At 29.2% G+C, this 25,980-nt stretch overlaps 1 protein-coding gene across 2 annotated transcripts; it reads left to right on the plus strand.

The window, feature by feature from the left end:
• Nucleotides 1–1,783: 1,783 nt before the first annotated feature.
• On the plus strand, nt 1,784–15,049 carry LOC114179628 (tail-anchored protein insertion receptor WRB-like protein). Of its 2 annotated transcripts, none has more exons than XM_028066042.2 (9): nt 1,784–1,965; nt 3,964–4,000; nt 4,458–4,630; nt 5,933–6,012; nt 6,832–6,902; nt 8,732–8,790; nt 8,877–8,958; nt 9,884–9,933; nt 14,642–15,049. In XM_028066042.2, the coding sequence occupies exons 3-9, from the start codon at nt 4,520–4,522 to the stop codon at nt 14,714–14,716; spliced, it is 528 nt and encodes a 175-aa protein (XP_027921843.1). In that variant the 5' UTR covers nt 1,784–1,965; nt 3,964–4,000; nt 4,458–4,519; the 3' UTR covers nt 14,717–15,049. The 2 variants fall into 2 exon arrangements, with proteins under 2 accessions (XP_027921843.1, XP_027921844.1); XM_028066043.1 differs by having other exon boundaries at nt 1,802–1,950.
• Nucleotides 15,050–25,980: the final 10,931 nt, after the last annotated feature.

The raw sequence follows: 25,980 nt of genomic DNA on the forward strand, positions 1-25,980 counted from the left end.
TATGTTTTTTCTTTAATTTTATTTTCTCATTTTTTTATGTAATTTTTCTTACAGATCTAATAATTAATAATTAAGATAAACAACATCTAATAATTAAAATAAAAAGAAGTGCAATTAACTCACATTTATATTTCTTATTTTCTTTAAGTATGAGAGAAAATAAATGAGAAATGAGAACATAAATAATAAATATTTTTTTTTTTAGAAATAAAAGTAAACAATTGAGGGTGAGTGATGAGAATAATATGTGAAAAATAAAATAAAAAACATCTTAATAATATTTTTTGGGTTAAATATGTTTTTGGTCTCTTAAGTTTTAATAGAATTTGGAATTAGTCAATTTTCAAATTTTTTTACCAATTTAGTCATTTATCTTTAGAAATGTGTGAATTTAATTCTTTTAATCAAAATTCATTAAGTTTATGTTATGTTTCAAGCACATTTCATAATAGTATTTGATACATTTTCGCTTCAATATTAACTCAAATATTACTATGAAACGCGTTTGTAACGTCAACTAAACTTAATAAAATTTGGTTAAAATGACTAAATTCACATATTTATAAAGTTTGAGGACTACATTACACTAAAAGTTTGAGGAGAAACTAATTTCAATTTTCACTTAAAGTTAAGAGACCAAAAACATATTTAACATTTTTTTTGTTCATTATTATATTTAACTTTGTATTTTTATTTATTGACATTAAAAGTGTTGTGTTTTATAAAAATAAGTATTTAATTTAATTTTCACAAATTTTAAATAATTACATACAATTAAAAAAATTTAAACTACATATAATTTTAAAAAATTCAATTTTTTTACCACTATATATAATTTAAAATTTTTAAATTTTTTAAATGCATAAAATAAAAAAAAAAAGTTTGAGGATACCATGACCTCCTTGCCTCTTTTAAGATCTGCCACTACCTCCTTGATATTATGACAAATTGAAATCTGAATTTTTGTTTTCTTACAAAGTTCATTTTAATTCTCCTTTTTCTTCTGTTAGATAGATGTCTAAGTAGTCTGTAAATTAGTCGAATGATTGCGTGAAAACAAAGTTTGCATTATGTATTATATTTATAGTATTGTGATGATGGGGAGTGGGTACAACTGTTGTGATGCATTTACACTTATCTCGTTAAGTGAGTTCACGACTTCAATAAACTGAAATTGCCAATGAAGCCCACGATTTCATATTCAAATCGTTAAAAGTGGAAACAACTTCACTTTTAATGCATTTACGCAAGAGTCGCTAACTTCTGATATAACTTCATAATTATATTTTTAATTATCCTAATTTAAGTATTAACTAAACTTAATCCAGCCGACATGAAGTTAATTAATATTTTAATGAAGTCATACACGCTTTTGAAGAATTTTTCAAATCGAAGTCGTGCACACTTCGAACGATAATTTATTACGTAATTATTTTAAAATAAAATTCGTAATTTTGAAAGAAAATTAACCCACATTTGTAAATTTTATGTAAGGAGTAAAATAATAATATTAGTTCCCCATTTAATATGTGAGATAATCAAAATTTATAATTGTTTTTTTTTTTAAATCCATACAATTCTTTTAAATATTATGTTTTCATGTTCTATAAATCGTTTAAATTCTAAAATACATTTTTTGTAATTTTTTAACAAATATTATATTTAAAAATGCATTTCATGTACGGTCTTCTCTTCTTACAAATCACTTTTAAAATATAAGTATGTAGAAAAATCTTTTATTGTTTTCTATTTATTTATTTATTTATTTTTCATTTAAGTAAGAAAAAAAAAAGGAAAAAAGCAAGAAAAAAAAGTGAAATCTTGTACTGGGTACGCATTGTTCCAGAAGATTTGCAGGCTGATATAGTATTCAGATTTTGGGTGAGGGTGACCACGGAACCGTAGTCTTCCTCTCGCCATTGAAGCACATTCATCGATCTCGAAAAACATGTATAGTCTCTTAGGGTGTGTAAACCTACCTTCCTTCATCTTTCTCATTACTCGTTCTTCAAATTTCTTTCCCCTTTTGTTAATTTCTGGGGTCTTATTTTTGTGCGGGTGTGCTTATGATTATATATCGTGTGTGTGCTTATTTTTGTTCAGCGTTTTTAAGAGATATTTGCTATCATTATATGGTGATTGGGGTTGATCATTGTATGGAGTTATATTTGATTTCGATGTGTGCGCTTGGCTAGGTTGGGTTTGCCAAACAACATATTACCAGGTTTTAGGCCAGTCACCAAAATGCTTTCTGATTTCGCTCTCTACTTTGTGTGTATAGCATGCCTAATTTTCTTTTAACCTTGTGGCTGTGGTCAATTATGTATTGTTACAGCCCCGTAGCCTTTTGATTATATTTTAGTTCTTATAGTTTGTTAGTCTAGCATTAGGTGTATTGATTCACTAGTATTAACTTTTAACCATGAACTACTTTTGATTGTAATTTGTATGACTTTTCTAGCTTTGATGCTGTTTATACATGTCCTGCTTAATGGATTCTGTGCTGGATAAGAATATGTGGTGTTGCTATAGGAAAATTATCCAAGTATTTAGCCAAAAAGACTTAAAAAAATAATTTCACCCACGAAATTATAAGTTCCAAATACTCAGGAGATTAAACTCATAATGATAACTCTCCCATAATTCTTGTTGGTGTTGAAGATATTCTTTAAAGACATGTAGAGCCTGCTCAGCTTTGGGGCTTTTTAGTGCTGAAGTTTTTGGTTAATATTGTTGTCAATGCTACTGTCACGGTTTATTTCATCTATGAAGGTAGAAGAAAGAAAAGGACACTTCCTCTCCCATTGCTACTGTTCTTAATTAGCAGTGTTATTATTGAGATTCAATTATGCTTGAAAAAGGCTATATTCAAGCTCATGACAACTTCCAGTGAATTAGATTTTCTAAAATGAAATGCAGAAGACTTTAGATTACTTATTTATTCTCAACACAACCAAATTTAGAGATCAACACAATACAAAAGATTAAACAATAACTGAAGTTGAAGATAATATAACATTTGGAACCAGTAGGTTCTAGGCTATTACTTTAATTAAATAAATAAATCAGACCAAAACAAAAGTACTAATTAAGGTAAATGTCTAAATCACAATCTCTGTTTAGAAGAGCGTAGTTTTGGATGGGTATGAGGTTTGCTCAAATAGACAAAAGGACGGTGGAATCCAATCCATACTTCGTAGTGAGCAGTGGGACAGATAGCCCTTATGGATATATGCTAGTGGCTTCTAGGCCCCTCCCTTTCTTGCGGTTTGTCTCGGGGACTCACCATTGACATCAACATTGAAATCATTAATTTTTTTGCTGGACTCACCATTGTCAATTGTTGTTGGTCAAAGAGGGGATGGTTCACAAACGAGCTATTTGTAGTCTTTATGGAGAAGCAATGTACTTAAGAGACACTTCTAATATAACTCCACAAATCGGAATCTTTAACCAAAATAAAAATGCACTTGAAATATAATTCTTCAAATAGGAACCACAATACCTAATTTTATATCATTACATGCTGTGAAAAGAACTAATTTTGTGAGTCTGTCAATCATCCATGGCTCCATTTTCATTGACTATAGTATTAATAACACATTTTCTATTAAAATTAATAATAAAATGTTATTTTATTGATTAAAATTTATTAAATTTATTGTTTATGCAACTTTTAAGAATGATAACTTCATGGTTTTATGTATGATATAAATTTTTTTAGCTATTACATTAGGGTCTTATATGATATGTCATGCATCACTAATTTATATAATATTCTTTCTGTTTATCTTATTCTATCATTATGATATGTAATAAATTATGTCCAAGAGTGATAAACACAAAAATTATTGTTGTGCAAATTGTTCTATGAATTAGTCTCCAAATAACATTTGTCATTTTTAATGACTTCGTTTTATGACTTTTTCCTCATTCTAACATAAACACTTGCTTTTGCCACAGCCCTAATCCTAATGCTCTTTGGTACCGCTGTTCCTAGGTATGATTTATCCGTTTTTTTCCAATTCTCTCAAGTACTGTCTTCTCTCTTAAATTTTGATTTTCAGTTTTGTATTTGTAACTCATTTGGAAATTTTGTTCACTAGAGTCAATTTTTTTTTATTTTAGATTTATTCTCTTCTGTTTTTTTTCTGCATCTTTTTTGTGGGAATGGTGATGCCTATTATTTTCATCAGTGCTTTCTTCTTGGTTTTGATTTGGTTGTTACATATTTTTTTCTGTATTTACATTCAACGTGTTACTATATCATTTTGTAAATTCCTTTTTCTGCCCTCCCCTTCAATGTATTTTTAATAATTGCTTATGAATCTTGTGACTTTTGGACAAGAATTTTTGATTGATAGGTACTTGGTTTGATTTTTTTTGTCTAAGTTTTTATCTTTGTGTGTATATATTCAGACTGCCATCTGGTTCAACCACTCTCTTATACTTTACAGGTTTGTGTTGGTTTGGTCTGTTTTCATAGCATCAATTTTTGAGCCTTTAAATTGAAGTGAGGATGGTAGACAAAGCAAGTGAAGAACATCAGACGTCACTAGCAGCTCCTTTCATATTTTTTGTTGTTCTAGCTTTTCACTTTGCTTCTCAGCGGATTGATCAATTCAAGAAGGTTATCTCCCTCTTTCATCTTTTCCTTTTTCATTATTCTAACAATTTAAAGGGATTCAGTTAGTGATGCTAGTATTGTTTGCTTTTGGATGTTTGGTTTGGGATATATCTGATTTGGCTTACATTTGCTTAATTGGAGCTTTGGTTATTTTATTTTTATGCTATTTCTTGATATGGTAATTGATATCCTTTTCACAATTATAATAGGATTCTGGGAACAGTTTGTTTATATGCACTCCTTATGTTTAAGTTTAACATTTTAAGAAGAATAGTTTTCGCATTTCAAAACTCTTTTGATTCCATGCTTTTATGCAGTTGTTTCCTTGAAAAAAATGTATAGGATGGGTAACTAGGTTCTGAATTTTCATGTTTGGTTTACTGATTTACCTTGTTTAGAGAAAATGAATAGTATGTCACGAAACCAGAAAAAAAATAAAATAATGGTACATGGCACAAAGCCAGAATACTCACAAAGGATGCAGAAGATGAATAAGATGGTGTCAGCAAATAGAATACCTTCAGCCCCCAGAGCTCTTGGTCCCAAGTTTGGTGATGTAATATACACAATTGCCTCTGTTACCCTTGTCTATCTCATGCTCCCATTAATCATTGATTTATTTCCTATTAACAAATGCCGCAGTGTATTTAACTGTCTTCTCCATGGACGTGCTGTTACATATCCCCTCCGCTCTTTTAGAGGAAACAGTCCAAACTCTGGGTTGGGCCATTGTGATTTTGGTCCAGCATTTGCTAATGAAACCTATAGTGGATCAGGATGACCCTGTAGTTTTGACTTTTTTTATCAAGCCTTGGAAATTTTCAATTTGAATTTCCTTCTTGATTTCCCATGGTCGAGATTGAAGAAAGCTGTCATGAAACTCCAGTAAGACAATTTTAGGCTGTTGTAGGATTGTTGTCTTTATTTGCAAAAAATGCTATACCCAAGGTATGGGTTGTTGTGTTTACAAACTAAGGCATTTAATGGTAAGTTTGTAAAGGCTCCAATTTAAATTGCTAGTTTTCATCCATATATGGTTTATAGTTTCATCATTTCTCGTGTTACTAAATCTTAAGATAGTGACAAGCACGCTTGAGCCAAGTGCCACTAATATTTCTATTAAAAGATTGTGAACTTTTCAGGTGCAAGAGAGAGCCTTTGCATGGTGCTCCGGTGATCTTGCAATTTGTTTCTACCATAAATTTTCTGTTTATTAGCTTTTCTTTGATTTACAAAAAACATATCTAACATATTGACTGTTACATTATGATATTAATTTCATTTAGTTTTATGCTTTTGCTTCAGGGTGGATCCGACAAAGAAGAAAAGGCTAAGTTACATAGAGAAATAAAAGAACTTTTGAAGGAGGCGAACTCATTGTCACAGTAAGTTACTCATGCTTTGGCCATTATTTCCTCCAATGAAAACAAATGGGTCTTTTATAGAATTCCAACTGTTAATGATCAGAATCATCTTTGTCCTTCCCTATTTTCATCTCAATTACATTTACAGGGGTGGGCATACTACATGAGCACGGAAGCTTGTAGCCACACCCCTTCTATCAATTTTTTTTTTCTGTACTCTTTGTTAGATTTATGAAAAAAAAATATAGATATATTACAGAGGTAATTGTTAGAATTTATGAAATATGTTATCATGTCTTAGTTTATCCTCTTGGATTAGTATTCGTATTCACTTATCCTATCTTAAGATTAGTTATCATATTTTTTATTATCATTATTGGTTTCCCTGACAATGGTTTATACTCTAGGTTTTTGAACATATGAACTCATCATTACATTGTAATAATCCACCTCAGTTAATACCAATTTAGTATCTCTTTTATCTTGTTTTATACCTAAAAACCCATAATTTCAATGAACATTATGTTTTCAATTGACACAACGAAAGAAAACATGTAAATTTTCATGTTCGAGCCAACTGTGGGTTCCTTTACCTTCTCATTTATTGTATCTTGAACCAAATTATTTTGTTAAACCTGAAAGGCCATTTGTTTGTTTTTTCTATGCTTTTGTGTTTACTTCAAGTTTGTATTTTCTAACTAAGTTTCAGAGCAAATGTGAAGCTTTAAGGAAATTTTAAAATGAAATAGAAATATCCTACATTTAAATATAATATAAACTTTGCATATTTATGTTTTGTTTGTGAGAGTGCGCACATAAGTGATTTCATCGTTCTCTTAGGCCATCAACCTTTGCACAAGGTGCAAAACTCAAGAGGAAAGCTGCTGCGAAGGAGAAGGAACTTGCAAAGTGTAAGTTATTTACGGGAGCCGATTCTTGTTGCATATTGCATTCTATATAAATGTAGTGGGACATTACAAATCTACAACTTTTAGTTTACTTTGAGTATAATTTTTTTGCCTGGCTGCATTTAAAAGTGTAGGTAGGTGGTACATATGCTCTTTTCAACAGTATTTTGAAAAGAAAACTAATTTTAAAACACATCTGTGTTTTTCCCCAGTATTACATGATTGATTGTCAGAGTAAGTAATATTGAAAATCCTAGGGAATCAAAGCCTCTTTCAAGCTGATATTCTTCGTGATTTTGTCTGGAATGTTTCTCAGTCAATTATCTCAATATTCTTCATGGTTTTGTCTTTTATCCTTTTGCTGGCTTATGTTTGTTTTTGGGAGGATTTCTGATTCAGTCTCTGATTTTGGATAAGCAGCACAATAGGGGAAAGGAAAAAGAATTGGGAAGAGAAAAATATAGAAAGAAGAATAGAAGTTTTTTTAAACTGAACTCAGGTTAGGCCAAATCAAAATTCTGAAGAAGCTACAATTGTATGAAAATAACAATTCTTATCTAGACGAAGCCAACTAGATAACCAAACAACTCACATTTCTAGAATTTTTAAGATATTTAATAAATTTCAGAACGATGAAACACAATTTCCAATTAATAATAATTTTGCTGCTGATTAGATATATTTCTCCTGTAATCTTTATCCTTAATATCACTTCTTCAAGTATTCTTATCCTAGTCACCATCACTTTGTATTTCCAATCCATCTATTCTATAAAGTTTTCTTATGCTTGTGAATTAATCTCTCCTATATGAAAATGTATACTTATCATATACATATTACCTTAATTATCAATTAATGGGATTAGGGGCACATATGCAATCATTGACAGAAAATAGAAGTGGTTACATAATATCAATTGTGTACATTGTTTAAGTGGTTTCAGTTATATAGTTCAGGAGCAGTTATTTTGTATAAGGTCTGATGATAGACAGCTATTTAGTGTTTTGGACAGAAGAACGTATTTTGAAGTTCTTTGGACAGAGTTATCCTCTGTAAGAGTTGTTACAACTATGGGAGAGTTTCAGCTGAAATTTTCTATTTAATTAGTGTGCCTAAATATAAAAAATTGCAAAGAGGACTTGGTGGTTGCTGGAAAGAAAAAATAACCAGAGGACCCGCCTTTGCTTAGTTAAAACATAGGAAGAGTACTCCCTTTCCAGACCCCCCTCTGGTAAAAGACTTAAAAAAAAAACGTTTTAAATATGAAATATGGCTTTTAGAACAATTAAGTTTCCATATTTTATGATTGTTAAGTTTAAACACGTGTCAGCTTTCTAAATGTTGATTTAGGATTTAATTTCCTATATCAAAGTCTAAATATTAGGCATTTTGTTATGCATGCAATTTGCAAAATTATTGTGCTTGGCATCAAACGATGTATTGGTTAGAGTGAGTAACACACTTTTACACTCACTAAAGGGTCATGGAATGCATAGGATGAGGCAACCGCTTGTAGATAAATAATTTTGTTGCTAAATTTTATGAATATAAAAATTAGATAACAAAATTGTTTATAATATTTTTTATGAATATAAATCTCATCTATACAATTACAACACTGAATGATTGTTTATCAAAATATTGCAAGGGCCACTTATTCCATTTCAGAACAGATTAGATGAGACTGCTACTGAGTTAGCTATTTTTTTAAGTTGGATCCTTAAGTAGGTGGAACTAGATGTAGTAGCTACGTAACAATTTATATGCTATTTGTGCTGAGATCATAAGAAAGTAGCATTACCGGAAAACTTATACTTTAAACTAACATGCAGTTCAAAATTTAAACGACAAGGATAGTGCTTTGTATTCAAGATTTCTGCTTATCTCAAAGGTATTTCCTGATCTAGAAATTGTTTTCAGGTTTACATATTTTCTTCGCAAAGGCCCATAAGATACTAACATGGTTAAGTGATGCAGGTTTTAACATATCTAATTTTCCTCATGTGGTTTTGGAGTGTTCCTGTGGCCAGCATATCTCAACAACTTGTGCAACCTTTTGGTAATGCAATTATGATTAATACGTAAAATTTTACTAGATTATGCTGCAAACTCTCATTCATTTGTATTAAACTGTTGGGTTGCTTAAACTAATAAAATGTGTTTTTTTGTATTCTAATATCTTCGGACTTATTGTAACTATTTAGTCACCTTTCATATTTAGGTATAGGCTATAGTTATAGGTATATTTACTGGCTATGATTATGGATATGTTAGGTTTACTTTTGGTTTTGATATGGGCGAAAAATGAACTGTAGTTATAAAATATTTATAGAATTTTTGGTTGAATAGACAAAATACTTGTATTAATTTCTTAAAGGTTTTTCCAATAAAACAAGTTTAGTTGCAAACTCTTCCATTTACTACAAAACCGCTTCATAGTGCTAAGATGTGACATTTATAGGTATAGTAATTGATATAATTGAATTATTAGGGTTTGTTTAGATTGGGTGAACTTCTTCATAAACATTTGTAAGGGAGAACAATAAGAAGACAAAAAATGAAATTAGCTTTCTTGTAAGTTAAAATTAGCTTATATACAAGTTAAAAACAAAAGTTTAGAGAGATTGTGTTAAGAGTTTCTACAACTAGCTTGTGTATAAGCTAACTTTTAGTTTATGGAGAAGTTAATTTCAATTTTCTTCTTATTTTTATTTGTATTTTTCTTTCTTCTAATCGAGTGCCATAACCTTTTTTTTTTCAATCATTTAAAGTCTGAATTGAATACCATGAGAACACTTTTTATAAATTTGATGCCATTTTATTATAAATTTTAATTTTCAACAGTGTAATTTTCATTTAAATTAAATGTGTCTAAAGTTAAAGCCATTTGTTGCACGGAAAATGTGGGCATAGGAGACGAATGCATTTCTCGTTGCCTTTTTTTAATGGTTATGATCTGAAAATCATTTTACATATTTTTGCAGGGAGATTATTATCTTGGAGGACTGGAGGGATTGAAAATAACAATATTATGGTAAGCAATTTCTAGTATCTTTCGTTCTTATATTTGAAACTTCGAATTAAAAAAGAGATATCCAAAGCAAATCGTATTTAGGTTTTGATGAAAGACGAAAATTTTGATGCAAAAACTGCTGAAAATTGTGTCTGGACTACACAATGAAGATCATTTATATAAGTTGATTATATATACAAATAGTTATAGGAAATTGTATGCGCATGTACATGACGTGATATGCATATACATCTGTTTCTAATAAAGTATTCCTATAATTATTAAAATTCTAATTAAATAAGGAAATCAATCATAAAATATAAAAGAAAAATAAATACTGAGAGATGCTCTGAACTATTTTATGCTATCAGTAGATATTTCTCATATTTCTAAGACTCCTTAAGCTAAAGCTCATTACAAGAAAATATTCATTTCCCAACAAATAAATAAACAAACATAAAAAATGACCTTCACCAAATAATAGTTGGAAAAACAACTCAGATGGTGAAGAAATTGTTACAAAGATAGCATAGCTAGAATGACCATCAATTTGAGATAACTTTCATGACATGAAAATCAAGGTTTGTTCTGAGCAAAACCAGACGTGGAAGTTGTAAATGGATAATATTTTTGGAAAAACCAAGTTACCGCTGGAATGAATGTCAGTTTGAAAGAAGTCAACATGATTTATGTGGGGAAAAAATTACCAAAAGAATGATCTTCGATTGGAAAGAAACCACCGCTAATTTAATTCATACACAATAAAACCACTTGAATAATCATAGGTGGGAATGAAATCACTACTAATATGTGACTGAAAAATTACCAAAAAAGTCATTATTGGTAGGGATGGCAACGGGGCGGGGCGGGTACGGGTATCATGATCCCATCCCCATAATAAAAATTTATCCCCATCCCCATCCCCAAACCCAACGGGTATACAACTTTTGACCCATCCCCATACTCACCGGGTAACGGGTATTTTCTTATACCCATACCCATACCCATTTTTTTATTGTTCCATATATCAATTAAATATTTTTTATAAAAAAAAATTTAAAAATCACACCAACGGAATCATGATACTATCAAAATATTCAATATTAAAATAACATACTCTTTTTGATTTTCATGATGTCAAATATTAAGAAAAATATTATAATAGTATAAATCTCAAATTAAAGTATCAAATAACAACTAAATAAAATTCAAATAATTATATAAAAGCTAAAAAATTACACATTACTAAAATTTTATAATAACCAAAATATTTATTAATTTTACAAATGATCAGTGGTTTCATTTGCATTCGATCCACCTACACATAGAAAAAAAATGAAAAATTAGATATGATATAATAATTGAAATTGAAAATTTTAATTACTAGAATATAATGTACCTTCTTCATCAGATTCATTATCATAAAGGAGTAAAGATAATTAAATGTGTGACCCAAATTTGAGAATATCCATTTGAACATAACATAACGGAAAAAAAATGTATAATTAAGATTATGATAAAAGGAAAAGTACCTTGAAGATCTGCTTAAACCTTAAAGAACAAGCCAAACAATTAAAAGAGAGTAAAAAAGTGTATAACCAAAGTAATAAAAAGAAGAGCTACAAAATAAGAGTCAAACATTTTCATGAAAATAAATAAATAAATAAAGATAATCAAATGTGTAACCTAAAAATTATTTCATAGAATGAAATTGAGGAACACCTATTTGAACATAACCCATGTACAGAGAGTAAAAATTATGTAATAAGAAGAAGAAAAATTACCTTCAAAATTAAATCTTGAAAAACAAACCAGACAATTGAGAGAGTAAACAAAGTGTATAACAAAAAACAAAGAGAATGAGAAATATGTTATATATATATATATATATATATATATATATATATATTATATTATATTATATTATATATTATATTACTATGTATATATATATTATATGTGTGGATATCTTATGTTTATATATATATATAATTATTTATATATATTATATTATATTATATATTATATTATTATTACTATGTATATATATTATATGTGTGGATATCTTATGTTTATATATATATATATATATATATATATATTTTTATAGATATATATTTATTTTAAGTATATATTATATTATATTATATAATAATATAAATATAATAATATATATTATATTATTATGTATATATATTATATGTATATGCGTAGATATTTTATGCTTTTATATATATATATATATATATATATATATATATATATTTCTTTTAAATTTTTATAAATTTGTAATGTTATAAATTTGTTTATAAAAAATCTCACTAGTTAAATGATTAATTTGTTTTATACGTATATATTATATATATTATATTATATTATTATTATATTATTATGTATATATATTATATGTATATTATATTATATTATATTATATTATATTATATTATATTACATGTATATGTGTAAATATATATATATATATATATAAAAGTATATTTTATTTATATGTATATATACTATATTATATTATATTATATTATATTATATTATATTATATTATATTATATTATATTTTATGTGTAAATATATTATTTATTTATATATATTTTTTAGATTATTTAATAAATTATAAATAGTTTAGTAATTTAAGCGGGGACGGGTATTTGGGCGGGTATATATATATCCCCATCCCCATCCCCATCCCCAGTTGAAAATTTCGGGTATTACCCATACCCATACCCATACCCAGTCAAAGCGGGGATTCCCCGTCAAAACGGGGACGGGTTCGGGTGATACCCACGGGCACGGGTTTATTTGCCATCTCTAATTATTGGTGAACAATGACTACTAAAAAATCACCACCGACAATAACTGTTGTTGGAAAAGTGTGCAGCGGGGGGTGAACTAGAGTGGAAAGCGGAATAATGAAACAAGCCCGTATTGTTGTTACATGACATGATAAGAAGAAGCGGCGTTGTGATGAAAATAATAGACAACGAAAGGGATGATTGATTGTAGTTTCTTTTCTTGTCGGAGTGACAAAGTGAATACAGTTACGTGGGATGATATCCTTCTGATACAATATATTGAAACAGAAAAAAGTAGACGCTAGAGATGCTCAAAACTATATCTATATCACACAACTTGATAATGTTATACGAGTTGGTAATATAAATACGAATATTTATAATGATTTTTGTTTATGTAATGCTTGGAAATGCTATAAATAAGATTCCAATAAATGTAATTATAAATAGATATTCCTATATTTATAATTAAATAAGAAAATTGATCATAAAACATAGAATACTACATTTTAAGAGAGATAGTCTCTAAGGTACTCTAAAATACTATAAGATCCTTCTCGTATTTATACTTCAATCATTGAATGTATTGTTGGTCTTGCTCTTTGAATTTGAATGAACGAGGATGTATTTAGTAATTTCCGACTGTCATCATGTCATGTTATGATAATTTCAAATATCGTCATTTAACAAACTTCATTGGTCAGATTTGAAAGATCGGAGCTTTCTGTTAGAAAAAGATGCTAGTGTCTCAGTATCTAATACACTCTTCATTCTTAGCTGAAATTTATACAGACTCACAAAAGTTCGTAGGCCTCGTTCCATTTAGTTCATATTTGGATTAAACTTTGCAAACATAAATTTGAATCAAAAGAATGTCTTAAAATGAGTTTACTGCAGTGCAATTTATGTTTTAATATTTTTTGTTCAAAGCATGTTGATAACATGAAATTTATTGTATAATATGAAGAAAGTATTTTTAGTAAACTTTGCTGTAATTGAATAAATACTGTCAATGGAAAATAATTTTCAAAAGCAACCAATTTGTTGCTTCTCATTCAAACTCTGTTTTGGGTGAACCGATGATGAAAATGTGACTTTTTGAGACAACAAACATAATGAAAAATTGAGTTAAGTGGTTCAAAAGTATGTTGGAAGAACCCATACGGTTATCCAAACATACCCTTAATGTATTCCAACTCCGTGATTTTGTTTTCAATAAATTTCAACTAGTAGAGTATGTTAGAAGGATTATTAGAAAATGTGCTAAACTCCTGAAAAGAACTCACAATCTCCCGATATTGAGATGTAATCATGAGTTGGTGTTTTCACTTGAGTATTTAAACAACTTGTGGATGAAATGTGGTTATCCAAAGTAGTGGAAAGTGAGTTTAGCTTGTAATCAGATTACATTAAGTTTAGCTCCTCCACCCCTCAGTTTTCCTTTTGAATTAGTAGTCGGTTTAGTACAAGTATTGACATATTTCATTTTTAATATAACAAGACAAAATTATAGTCTTAGTACAGAAACTTTAATTTTTTTTTTTTGAACTCCTTTAATGGTTAAGCTAATTGAGCACGTGTTTAGTCTTTAGTAATTGTCATATGTATTTATTAAAGTGAAAATTATTGATAATATGAGTAAAAGCAAAGGTTTTTTCAACATTAATTGTATATCACAGCAAATAATTTCTCCTTAGACTAAAAATGAAATATGTCAATATTTATTATAGCAAAACCGATTGTTTACTCTTTACGTTGCATCTTTATGTGAAAGTTGTTAATTCTTAGTACTTTTATAACCATGCTATGTACATTGCTATCCACTGTTGTTTTTACTCTTAAATAATGTAGTGTAAATAAAAGAAGACATGTGAAGCTGTTAATAGTTTGAGTGACATTCCAACTGTTTTATGCTATTTCAGGTTGGGATAATACCTTGGCTGATAGTGTCTACAAGGGTTAGCAGATACATTTGTAAACTCACCTATGGCAAATAGTTCGTGATATTCTTCATTTAGAATGACATAACATTGCTAGCTGCTTGGACTGGTTTGTGTCCTGCATTGAAAATGGAATGAAAGAGTTTTCTAGATTTGTACAACTTGAAATTTGTTCCTTCCCTTGTTGTCTGGTTCATAACCATTTTGTTTTAGTACAGATGACGTGTAAACTTCATTTTGCATATGCAAGCAAAATTTTCATATGCCTGTAATATGATAGAGTTGCAGCCCCCACCCTACCCCTTGTTTGGTCTCTTTAAGGTTTTTTGTCTTTAAATTCTTCTGGATTAATTATATTCATTTATTCAGTAGTATTTAGTGTTGAATTAATGGATTTGTGAATTTGAAGAACTGTTATTTGCAGTTTGGATTAGAGCTTTTTTATCTGCTTCCATTGCAACTAAAAATGAAAGTTTGGTGCAATTTGTAATTGACTAATAAGTCTACGTTTGATTTACTTGAATCACGAATTCCAAAACATTATGTTCTCAGAATACATTGCAGCTGAACATAATACAACAGAGATTCAAACAATGACCAAGTATTTTCTTACTTCTGTTTGTGTACCAGTACAATATCAATTTTATTTGGATATAAGCTTATTGAAACTTATTACAGTATCGAACTTATTGTAATCATTCTAATTAAAATAGAATCTAAATACTAAACTTGCAGACAAAAAAAATAAATAAATCGGAAAATGTTGCAGGAAGCATGGTGGGGGAAATAAATGGAAACAATGGATGAAGTGGATATATAAATAATTAGTTAATGGAATTATATAAATAAAATAATAGTATTATATATTTATATATACATATACCTTGGCCAATGTGGACATAAATAACTCTTCATATAAATAACTCTTCTTATGTTAGTAATGTTTTTCATAATAGTTTTGTGAATGTACTTTCAAACCGAAGGTCCTGACTAGTTGTTACTGTAGAAACATGGAGTAGATTAAACGGGTTTTAAAAAATATATTCATACCGGATAATACACCAGTGGTTAAAACGTTACACTAACAAATTCCATTACAAAAGTATATTGTATTTCTAAAATTTTCTTTTTATTTAATGACTTATATATTTTGATGAAAATCTATTCTTAAAGCCCTCTTCAAAAACATGCTTCCATGAATCCAAACTCTCCATTAACATTGTTCTCTAAACTCAATTCAGAAACAGCCTTGAAACTTCATTATTTTTATTTGGTAAATTAAAATCATATGAGAAATAATATGTATTATTTATGTTATACTTTAGATCGGCATAAATACTTTTCTATATTTAAAGTTAAATTAGTTTTAGAATTAATTCATTTTTAATCTTGATTCGCTTTTTGTTGTGAACGGATGTAGAATTATGTACTTTTATGTCCATTAATGAGGAACTAAAAGTACACTATAGTTTGAGTTTCACAGGTTCCTAAGTATGATGAGGGATATCAAATTGTTTATAAGGAGTAATAAGTAAGTATTGGATAACCTATTGAACAATTGATTGAACAATAAGTTCCTCTTCCATGATCGCCAACAGTTTCACAAATCATGAGTTAGAAGGAATTGAGTTTGTGATATAGTGGTATAAAAGATGGGATGGACCTTATGGTATCTAATAAGTCTTGAATTTTATTGAGTTGCACAATGGTGCACAATTCATTGAATGTATGAGTCTTTAAAACTAATAAATATTCACTCAAATAGAAGAATCAACTATAATGAAATGTTTTCTTCTCTGTCTAAGAAAGATTTTATTTGAATGATTCCAATATTAATAATTCATTTTAATTTTAAGTTACATTAGATAGTAAATAGAAGTGAAAACAACATCTTAATGCTGATTTAGAATGAGAGGTTTGTATAAACCATATTGAATGATACTTTTGTAGTTTTATAGTAATTATGAATATTTATTTTGCTGGATTAATAAATTCATATATGGATTAAAGAAGTTGGGATGGTATTTAAAATTTAAATAAAATATGTTTTTATTTAGTTTTGAAAGAAATATAGAAGATTGGTGGAGGTAAATTTTGTTTTCTTGTTTTACATGGGATGATATTTTACTTGTGACAATTTCTCTCAAAAAAAACTTTGATATAAAGAATATGGAAAATGTATCTTATGTAGCATTAAGATCCTTTCATAAATATCTCAATAAATTTTTTATTTATCTTAATAAATTTATATTAACAAAATTTTGGAGAGCTTTAAAGATTAAATATTATTCATCCAATGTAATTTCAATGGTGAAAAACTAGTGATTAAGATTGAGTTAGTGCCCAAAAATGATCTTGACACATGTAAAATATTTCATATACTTCATTCATTTGTTGAAAGTCTTACTTGTACTCAAGTTTATATCATATCTAACATCTCAATATGCAATTAGAGTTTTAAGATGATAATAAAGTAATTCAGATGTTTATAATTGGAAAGTTACCAAAAAAGATAATGATATATCTTTAAGTAACGAAGAGTTTTATGCTCGTATACAGGCAAACAGATAGGTTAGAGGTGATAAAGTACTTTAGTTCAAACTTCATTGGTTGTATTAATGTCATGAAATCTGTATTTAGTTATATTTTGGAAGTTGAGTTTCTATCTTATTTTAAGGTTATCTCATATGGTGAATTTGTATATTTGAGTAATAAAAAGAAAATCTTAACGAATCTGTATATTTGAGTAGTAGAAAAAAAAAAATCTTAACTGCTACAAGTTGAGTTTTTATCTTATTTTGAGGTTATCTCACATGGTGTATTGTTAAAATTTTTTATATATGATCTTAAAGTTGAGAACTTAATTGTTAGGCTATTTAAGTTATATTTGAACACTTTGTTACAATATTTATGACAAATAATAATATGTGAAAGTAAATATGTTGACGTGTTTTTTTTTTTAAGTGTATTAGAATTAAGCTGATGATTATCGATCTTTTAAGTAAATACATGTTGTACACGATCTTGTAACACAAATGAGACATAGTTCCATGGCATGACAATAATGGTAAGTACTTTTTGAAACTCTTTTTTCATCTATGAACATATTTGTAGGGGTGATAAAATGGACTGGATCCAACGAGTGAGCCTGTCAGCCCGTGTTAAAAAGGATGGGTTGAGTTGAAGATCTCAACCTAGTCCTTTCTGGTCTGTCCTGTCTAGTCCGTCAATTTGACGAACCAAAATACGAGAAAGTTCATCCCAGTCCATTGACCCATTTTAAATAATAATAAAAATAATTAAAAGTATTAATTTTTTATTTTATATTTTTTAAATGCATAAATATATAATAGTATTGTATTTTAAATCAATAACACATACAAATTAAGTCTCAATTATTAGTCATAATTAAGTAATTTAATATGTAAATGTAATAATATTTTAATTTATCTAATTAAAAACATTAACTAATCAATTAAAATTAATTTTTTTATTAACTATGCTTTTAATATATATATAAACAAATTTAAAAAATTAAAAAATATTTAAATATTTAAAAACAAATTAAAAAAATTAAAAATATTTAAAAAAGAAACTAACAGATCAACTCGACCCGATCCATTGGCCTATATTTTGATACTTGATTCATATGAGAAAACTCATTTAATTCTGATATAAAATAAACTTATGATTTATTCTTTAAAGACAATAGATTATAATGGAACACGTGATATATTAGATATGGGAGATAGTACTTATTATTAAAAAATTTATCATAATGATTTATATAATTAGTTTCTTTTGATCGATGATCGAATAAATGGATGAAGGGAAAAAGTTTAGCATACACCATTGTACCAGAATCACAAGTAACACTTTCAAAATTTTCAGCAACATACCTCCCCTTTTTTTCTGCAACAAGTATATGTATGCACTGTAAGTTTTTCTCTTCGTACTGTTACGATGAATGTGATATTTTTTGATATTGATTCAATATGTTATTATCAATTATCTTATGTCACGATTTTCACATTTTTAACGTCCAAAACTTTATGATGGATAAAATTGTATAAATTAAGCACATTGTTAGTCACTGAGCCTGCTCTTTTCATAATACACCATCATGCATTGAGAGTAAGAGTTTGAAAAACAAAAGGGAGCAAACGAATGACAAACACGAGAGGTTTTTGTCCAACCTATTGTTTAATTATCCATACACCTCTCCATAACTTTGTTGTTTGTACATTTTCAAAATCTTCTATGTTTCACACTTAATCTTACTCTTCATCAATATTAATTTTTACTTTAACACGTACACACACTTCATTTATTGATTGTGAGCTTTTCTATTGAAATAATAATATTTTGACTCATCTTTTTTATACATTTTTAATCCATCACGTCAATCACTTTTCAATTATCTATTTTGATTTTTTTTAGTGGTATGATGTAATGATCTAAGAGTGATTGGAGTTGTGAATTAAAAATTGGTAAAAAAATGGATAGAAATATCATTATCTTTTTCCATTGTTTCTTAACAAATTGTTCAAACTATTATCCTCCATTCACAAAATTGAGAATCTCAAAAGATTTAAAGCTCTAGTTGACAATGAATTTCCTTTTCACAAAATTGAGAATCTCAAAAGATTTAAAGCTCTAGTTGACAATGAATTTCCTTAATAAAAAGGTCAATGATTTGAGAAGCTCCGCTGGAGCACTTCTTGATAACTCTCTTGTCATTTTGATAGCCACGTTCATGAAATCATATCATTATCAATTCTTCTTTTAAATTCAATTTAAACCACATAAGTATTTTTATCCACAAATAAGAATGACAAATGAACTTATCTTCATATATATTGTTGGAATACTTGTCCTAATTTTGATGGATAATGATATGAATAACATATATCCATTTTTTTTTTAAAATAGGTCCGAGAACAAAGATGTTGATAATGTTGAATTTTACTATCATCTTAGTCATCTTTCATTAACAAAACCACCTATTCTCTTGGTTTTAAACCTTGTTATCTTCAATGTTAGTTTGCTTTTGTGAACATACATTTTGGGTTACACTAATCTAATTTTACCATTGATCCACATTCTCTTGTGCAAAATTTGTGTTAGGAAGCTTTTGTCTCAAACCACAATCATGAGAAGCATGAAGAAGCAATCAATAACCTAAATTAAAAGAAGTGCAGGGTGTCAAGCACATAGAAGCTAGGCCCAATGCCATAAGCTCATAAACCAATTTTGTTCAAGAGGTGGCCAACATCAAGTGCCAGCTACACAGGGTCGAGCGACAACAAGTCGGAGAGTCTAGAACATTCCAGGACTGGCCAACGTTGGGCGACAGTTACACAGGGTAGGACACCACTTATGTTGACATCACAATTTTGCCCTGTTTCTTCTTGGTTGCTCGAATGAAAGCTATTTTTGGCGGTTGGAAACATGAAAACACTCTTTGGGAGAGCTTGGAGGTCTATTAGGGCTTGTGGGAACCACCCCTTCTTCCTCTTTGTATCTCTTTCTTCTTCCATTTCTCCATTTGTAAGCTTGCGCTCTCCACGACAATGGAGAGCTAAACCCATTTTGTTGGGGGTAGATGTAACCACTAAACTCTCTTGTATTTTACAAATGCTTTTGAATATATATATGCCTCTTTCCATTAAATGTTAGTATTATTGTTTCCTCGCTTAATGCTTGGTTTGATCACCCATAGCTTGATATTTGGTTCATTAGGTGTTGGAAAATATCTTTTGAAACCTAGAAATGAAACAAGATACCCACGAAGCTTGTGTCTAGGAATGGAGTTTGACCCATTAGTTATTTTAAACCCTAGTTTATAAAGTGGTTTTGTTTGTTAATGGTTTAAGGGATTGACTTTTAATAAGGAAACATAAGTTCATTCTTATAAGGGATTAGGGTTTGAATAAATTTGTGGGTTGATATTAGTATATTAATGGATGGTGTGAGTTTTGATATGCATAAGAGTGAAGTCTGTGAAATCTAACCCCAACAATACCATTTCATATCATTTCTTGTCTTCTCCATTGTTTAAGCATTGTAACTATCAAAGTTCATCTTTACTTGTTTATGCCAAGATTTACTTTAATCTCAAATTATGGAAATATTCTTTAGTCTATATTAGTTATTAATTCTATGATTATTTGGTATTGTACGAGTCTCTTAAGAGAAACGATATTTTCGGTCTTGTCAATTACTACTTACACAATTTAGTACGCTTGCTAAACGTTAAGATAAGTGTATATGTATATTTGTTGTGTCCTTTTGCGAGCCAAATGTGTCTCTGACCTCTTTCTCGTCCTCTGAAACTACTAATAAATATCTTTAATTTATTATGTAATTTAAAAAATTTATATTTGTTATAAAATAAAGGTAATAAGAGAGAGAAAAGGAGAAAAAGAATAGAGAATGAGAGAGTAGAAAGTAACTCCTGTTTTGTATGTGTGTCGTATTACTGATAGGACGAGTCCTATTTATGGATACAACATGATAACCCATAAAGGATATAAAATCAAATAGCAAATACAAAATATTACATAAAGAGTAATGAATTATATGATTATCAATCATATGAGTAATTGTATCAAATCAATGGACGACCATTAATTCATAACACTCCCTCTTGGGTGTCCATTGATGAAAGAATGTGTCTCGTTAAAATCTTACTAGGAAAAACCCTTTGGGATAAAAACCTAGTGAAGGAAAAAGAGTACATCATTCTATATAATATTGTTCTTTGCATCTTCTATTTCTCCCCCTCATGTAAACTTACATCATCAAGATGACAGAGTCTAATCTTGTGAACCAATTGCTCAAAAGTTCTCCTTGACAAAGACTTTGTAAATAAATCTGCTAGATTTTCACATGAACGAATCTTTTGGATCTCTACATCACCATTTCTTTGAAGATCATGAGTCAAAAAGAATTTTGGAAGAATATGTTTTGTTCTGTCTCCTTTAATATATCATTCTTTCAATTGAGCAATGCATGCACTATTGTCTTCATATATTATTGTTGGTTTCATTCTTCCCAAGGATAAACCACAAGTTTGTCGTACATGTTGAATTATAGACCTTAACCAAACACATTCACGACTTGCCTCATGTAATGCTAAAATTTCTACATGATTTGACGATGTTGTTGTTATTGTTTGTTTCACAGATCGCCATGAAACCGCTGTGCCACCACATGTGAACAAATATCTTGTTTGTGATCGACCATTATGAGGATCTGATAAATAACCTGCATCTGCATAACCCATTAGATCTAATTTTGAATCATTTGGGTAAAATAAGCCCATATTCATAGTGCCCTTAAGGTAACAGAGTATTTGTTTTACTTCATTCCAATGTCTTCTTATAGGTGAAGAACTATATCTTGCTAACAAATTTACAACAAATGCTATATCAGGTCAAGTATAATTAGCAAGATACATTAGTGCTCCTATAGCACTAAGATATGGTACTTCAGGACCAAGTAGTTCTTCATCTTTTTCTTGAGGTCTAAAAGGGTCTTTATCAACATCTAATGACCTCACCACCATTGGAGTGCATAATCAATGTAATTTGTCCATATAGAACTTTTTAAGCACTTTCGTTATATAAGCTCCTTGATGTATAAAAACACCTTTGTTGAAATACTCAATTTGTAATCCCAAATAAAACTTTGTCCTTCCAAGATCTTTCATCTCAAATTCTTTCTTTAAACAATCAATTGCCTTTGTGAGCTCATTAGGAGTTTCAACTATGTTTATGTCATCTACATAAACAACAAATATGACAAATTCATTCTCGGATCTTTTCATATAAATACAAGGACAAATAGGGTCATTTTTATACCCTTCCTTTAACAAGTACTCACTTAGACAGTTATACCACATACGTCCTGGTTGTTTCAATCCATAAAGGGACTTATTCAATTTTATTGAATAATCCTCTTTAAAATTTGCTTTGTTGGGCAAATTAAATCCTTCAGGGAGTTTCATATACATATCATTCTCCAAAGAGGCATACAAATAGGCTATAACAACATCCATGAGGTGCAAATTCAGACCTTCTTGTGCAACAAGGCTAATTAAATATCTAAATGTTGTTGCATCCAATACCGAAGAATATGTTTCCTCAAAATCAATACCAAGTCTTTGTGAAAAACCTTGAGCAACTAACCGTGCTTTGTATCTAACAATTTCACCATTCTCATTTCGTTTTTGTACAAAAACCCATCTGTACCCAATAGGTTTTACACCCTCAGGTGTGCGAACTATAGGTCCAAAAACCTTTCGTTTAACAATCGAATCTAATTCTGCTTGGATTGCATCTTTCCATTTTGTCCAATCATTTCTTTGTCGACAATCTTCAATTGTCATTGGTTCTTGATCTTCATTATCACTTATAACATCCTTTGCTACATTATATGCAAAAACCTCGTTAATATTGACTTTATTTCGATTCCATATTTTATGATTCATGACATAATTTATTGAGATCTCATCATTTTTAACAATTTCAGGTACCTGAGGTTCTTCTAGAACCAAATCATTAATTATGTCAAAAGAATCTTTTGGGACTTTTACCTCCTCGATTAGGCCATCTTGCCTTTTTTCCCTTTTTCTCACCTGAGGATTTTTATCTTTGGAACTGACAGGCCTACCACGCTTCAGGTGTGTTTGAGATTCATTTGCTATATTAGATTGTCCAACAGGAATATCAATTCTGATTGGAGCATTAGCATCGAGTATATGCGACTTAGTTACCCTTTTTGTGTCAGTAAAAGCATCTGGTAATTGGTTGGCCAATTTTTGTAAATGAATTATTTGTTGAGCTTCTAGTTCACATTCTTTTGTATGAGGATCAAGATGAGATAATGATAATTCATTCTAACCAATATCCTTTTCCAATTTCTGATTCATCAAAATGACTATCAGCAAATCGAGCTGTAAATAAGTCACCTGTTGATGGTTCAAGATATTTTATTATCGATGGAGAATCATATCCAACATATATTCCCAAACGTCTTTGAGGACCCATCATAGTCCTTTTTAGTGGAGAAATTGGGACATATATAGCACACCTAAAAATTCTTAAATGAGAAATATTAGGTTGCTGACCAAAAACCAACTGTAAAGGAGAGTATTTGTGATAGCTTATTGGTCTGATACGAATCAATACTATAGCATGCAGAATTGCATATCCCCAAGTAGTCATTGGAAGATTAGCTTTCATAAGTAAAGGTCTTGCAATCAATTTTAGACGTTTTATCAATGATTCTGCAAGTCCATTTTGAGTATGAACATGTGCTACTGAATGTTCAACTTCAATTCCAATTGACATACAATACTCATTAAAAGCATGAGATGTAAATTCACCAGCATTAGCAAGACAAATTTTCTTAATTGGATAATCTGAGAAGTGAGCTCTTAACTTGATCAATTGTGCTAATAACTTAGCAAATGCTTGATTTCGAGTTGATAGTAAACAAATAAGTGACCATCTAGTGGACGCATCAATTAATACCATGAAATATCTAAATGATCCACATGGTGGATGTACTGGACCACAAATATCACCTTGTATTCGTTCTAAAAATGAGATTGACTCATTTCTAATTTTTTCTGGTGATGGTCTTATTATCAACTTTCCCTGCGAACATGCAGTACATGAAAAATCATTGGACTGAAGAAGTTTTTGACTTTTAAATGGATGTCCACATGAGTTTTTAGCTATTTTTCGCATCATGATATATCCAGGATGACCCAACCGATCATGCTAAACAAGAAATTCATTCTTATTTGTAAGCTTCTGGCTTACAATAATATGCGTTTCAATCGCATTAATATATGTGTAGTACAAGCCATAAGAAAAGGCTGATAATTTCTCCAATACACATTTTTTATTTGACTCAATTTGAGTGATATAAAGATATTCAATATCTCCTTCATTATTTGTCTCAATATGATATTCATTTAGACGAATATCCTTGAAACTTAATAAGTTTCTATTGGACTTAGGAGAATAAAATGCATTTTTAATATTCAATCTTGTACCTCTCGATAGAAGTACAATAGCTCTTCCAAAGCCTTCAATTATATTTGTAGTACCAGAAATAGTACTAACATTGACTTCTCGCATTACCAAACAAGAGAAAAATTTATTACTCTTGAGAATTGTATGAGTTGTTGCACTATTAGCAAGGCACAGATCCTCATCATTGGTGTTAATGCCAATATTCATTCTTCATATAAACATAAATATCAATATTAGAGATTACTTTGTAAGAGGAGAAGAAGAAAAAATAGAGGATTTTATTCATAAAATCATAAAATCTTATACATATAAAAAAAAGCAACATGAATTAAATATAAAACATTGTCTTAAAATTTAATAACATAATATAAAATAAAATAAAACTATTTTCTAACACTCCCATCACCAATATGGTGATCAATACTTCCACCAGGTTTAGAAAAGAAATCACCAATATCAAGATGAGTAGTATCTATATGGCCATAATTAAAATCACCATCTTCATAAGCAAAATGTGTTTCTTTGTTCTTCTCATTATTTGTAAGATGCTTTGGTGTACAATAAGTACAACTCAAATGACTTTTACCACTGTAATGATAATATAACTTTGATCTTTCTTTTTGTCAATATTTTCACATTTCCCTTTTCCATTTTTCACAATATTGTGCCACTTCTGGTGACAAAATGTGTCTTTGAAATTTTCTTTATAACCATGTCCATAATCAATATCATGATCATGATCATGATCATGAAAATATAAATCAAATGTTGCTTCATTCACTTCTGGGAATGGAGCAGAACCAAGAACCTATTGGACATGCTTCATGATTTTCTATCAAAAGTTCATTGCTTTGTTCAACCATACAGAGGCATGAAATAAATTCATAATATTTATTGTTGCATTCACTTCTGGGAATGGAGCAAATTAGGTAGATCTCATGATTTTTCATCAAAATCTTTATTGCTTTGTCCAGCCATACAAATGTATGAAATAAATTCATAATATTTGTGAAATCTTTATTCACAATATTGTTTTCGTAGGAACAAATTAGTTGCTCAAATGCTTTATTTTTCTTTCTTTAATAGCATCACCCATACCCATTGTATCTAGATGAATTTCAGCATCTAAAATCCATGATAAATAATTCTTCCCCAAAATATCAAGGGTCGCAAATTCAAGCTTTGCAAGATTTGACATGTTTTAGAACTAGCACATAAAATATTAATATAATCAAATTTCATGTATGAAATTACTGAAATCAAATAATAATA

Source organism: Vigna unguiculata, chromosome 3 (genome assembly GCF_037176805.1).
Source record: "Vigna unguiculata cultivar grain cowpea cultivar isolate G323 ecotype 2 chromosome 3, ASM3717680v1, whole genome shotgun sequence".
Classification (NCBI taxonomy): domain Eukaryota; kingdom Viridiplantae; phylum Streptophyta; class Magnoliopsida; order Fabales; family Fabaceae; genus Vigna; species Vigna unguiculata.

Excerpts from the sequence above, each read along its gene's own strand:
- LOC114179628 (XM_028066042.2), top strand. The coding sequence starts at position 4,520 with ATGGTAGACAAAGCAAGTGAAGAACATCAGACGTCACTAGCAGCTCCT. Across the intron at positions 6,903-8,731 it reads GGAGAAGGAACTTGCAAAGT|TTCAAAATTTAAACGACAAG; the intron begins GTAAGTTATTTA and ends ACTAACATGCAG. Across the intron at positions 8,959-9,883 it reads ACAACTTGTGCAACCTTTTG|GGAGATTATTATCTTGGAGG; the intron begins GTAATGCAATTA and ends ATATTTTTGCAG.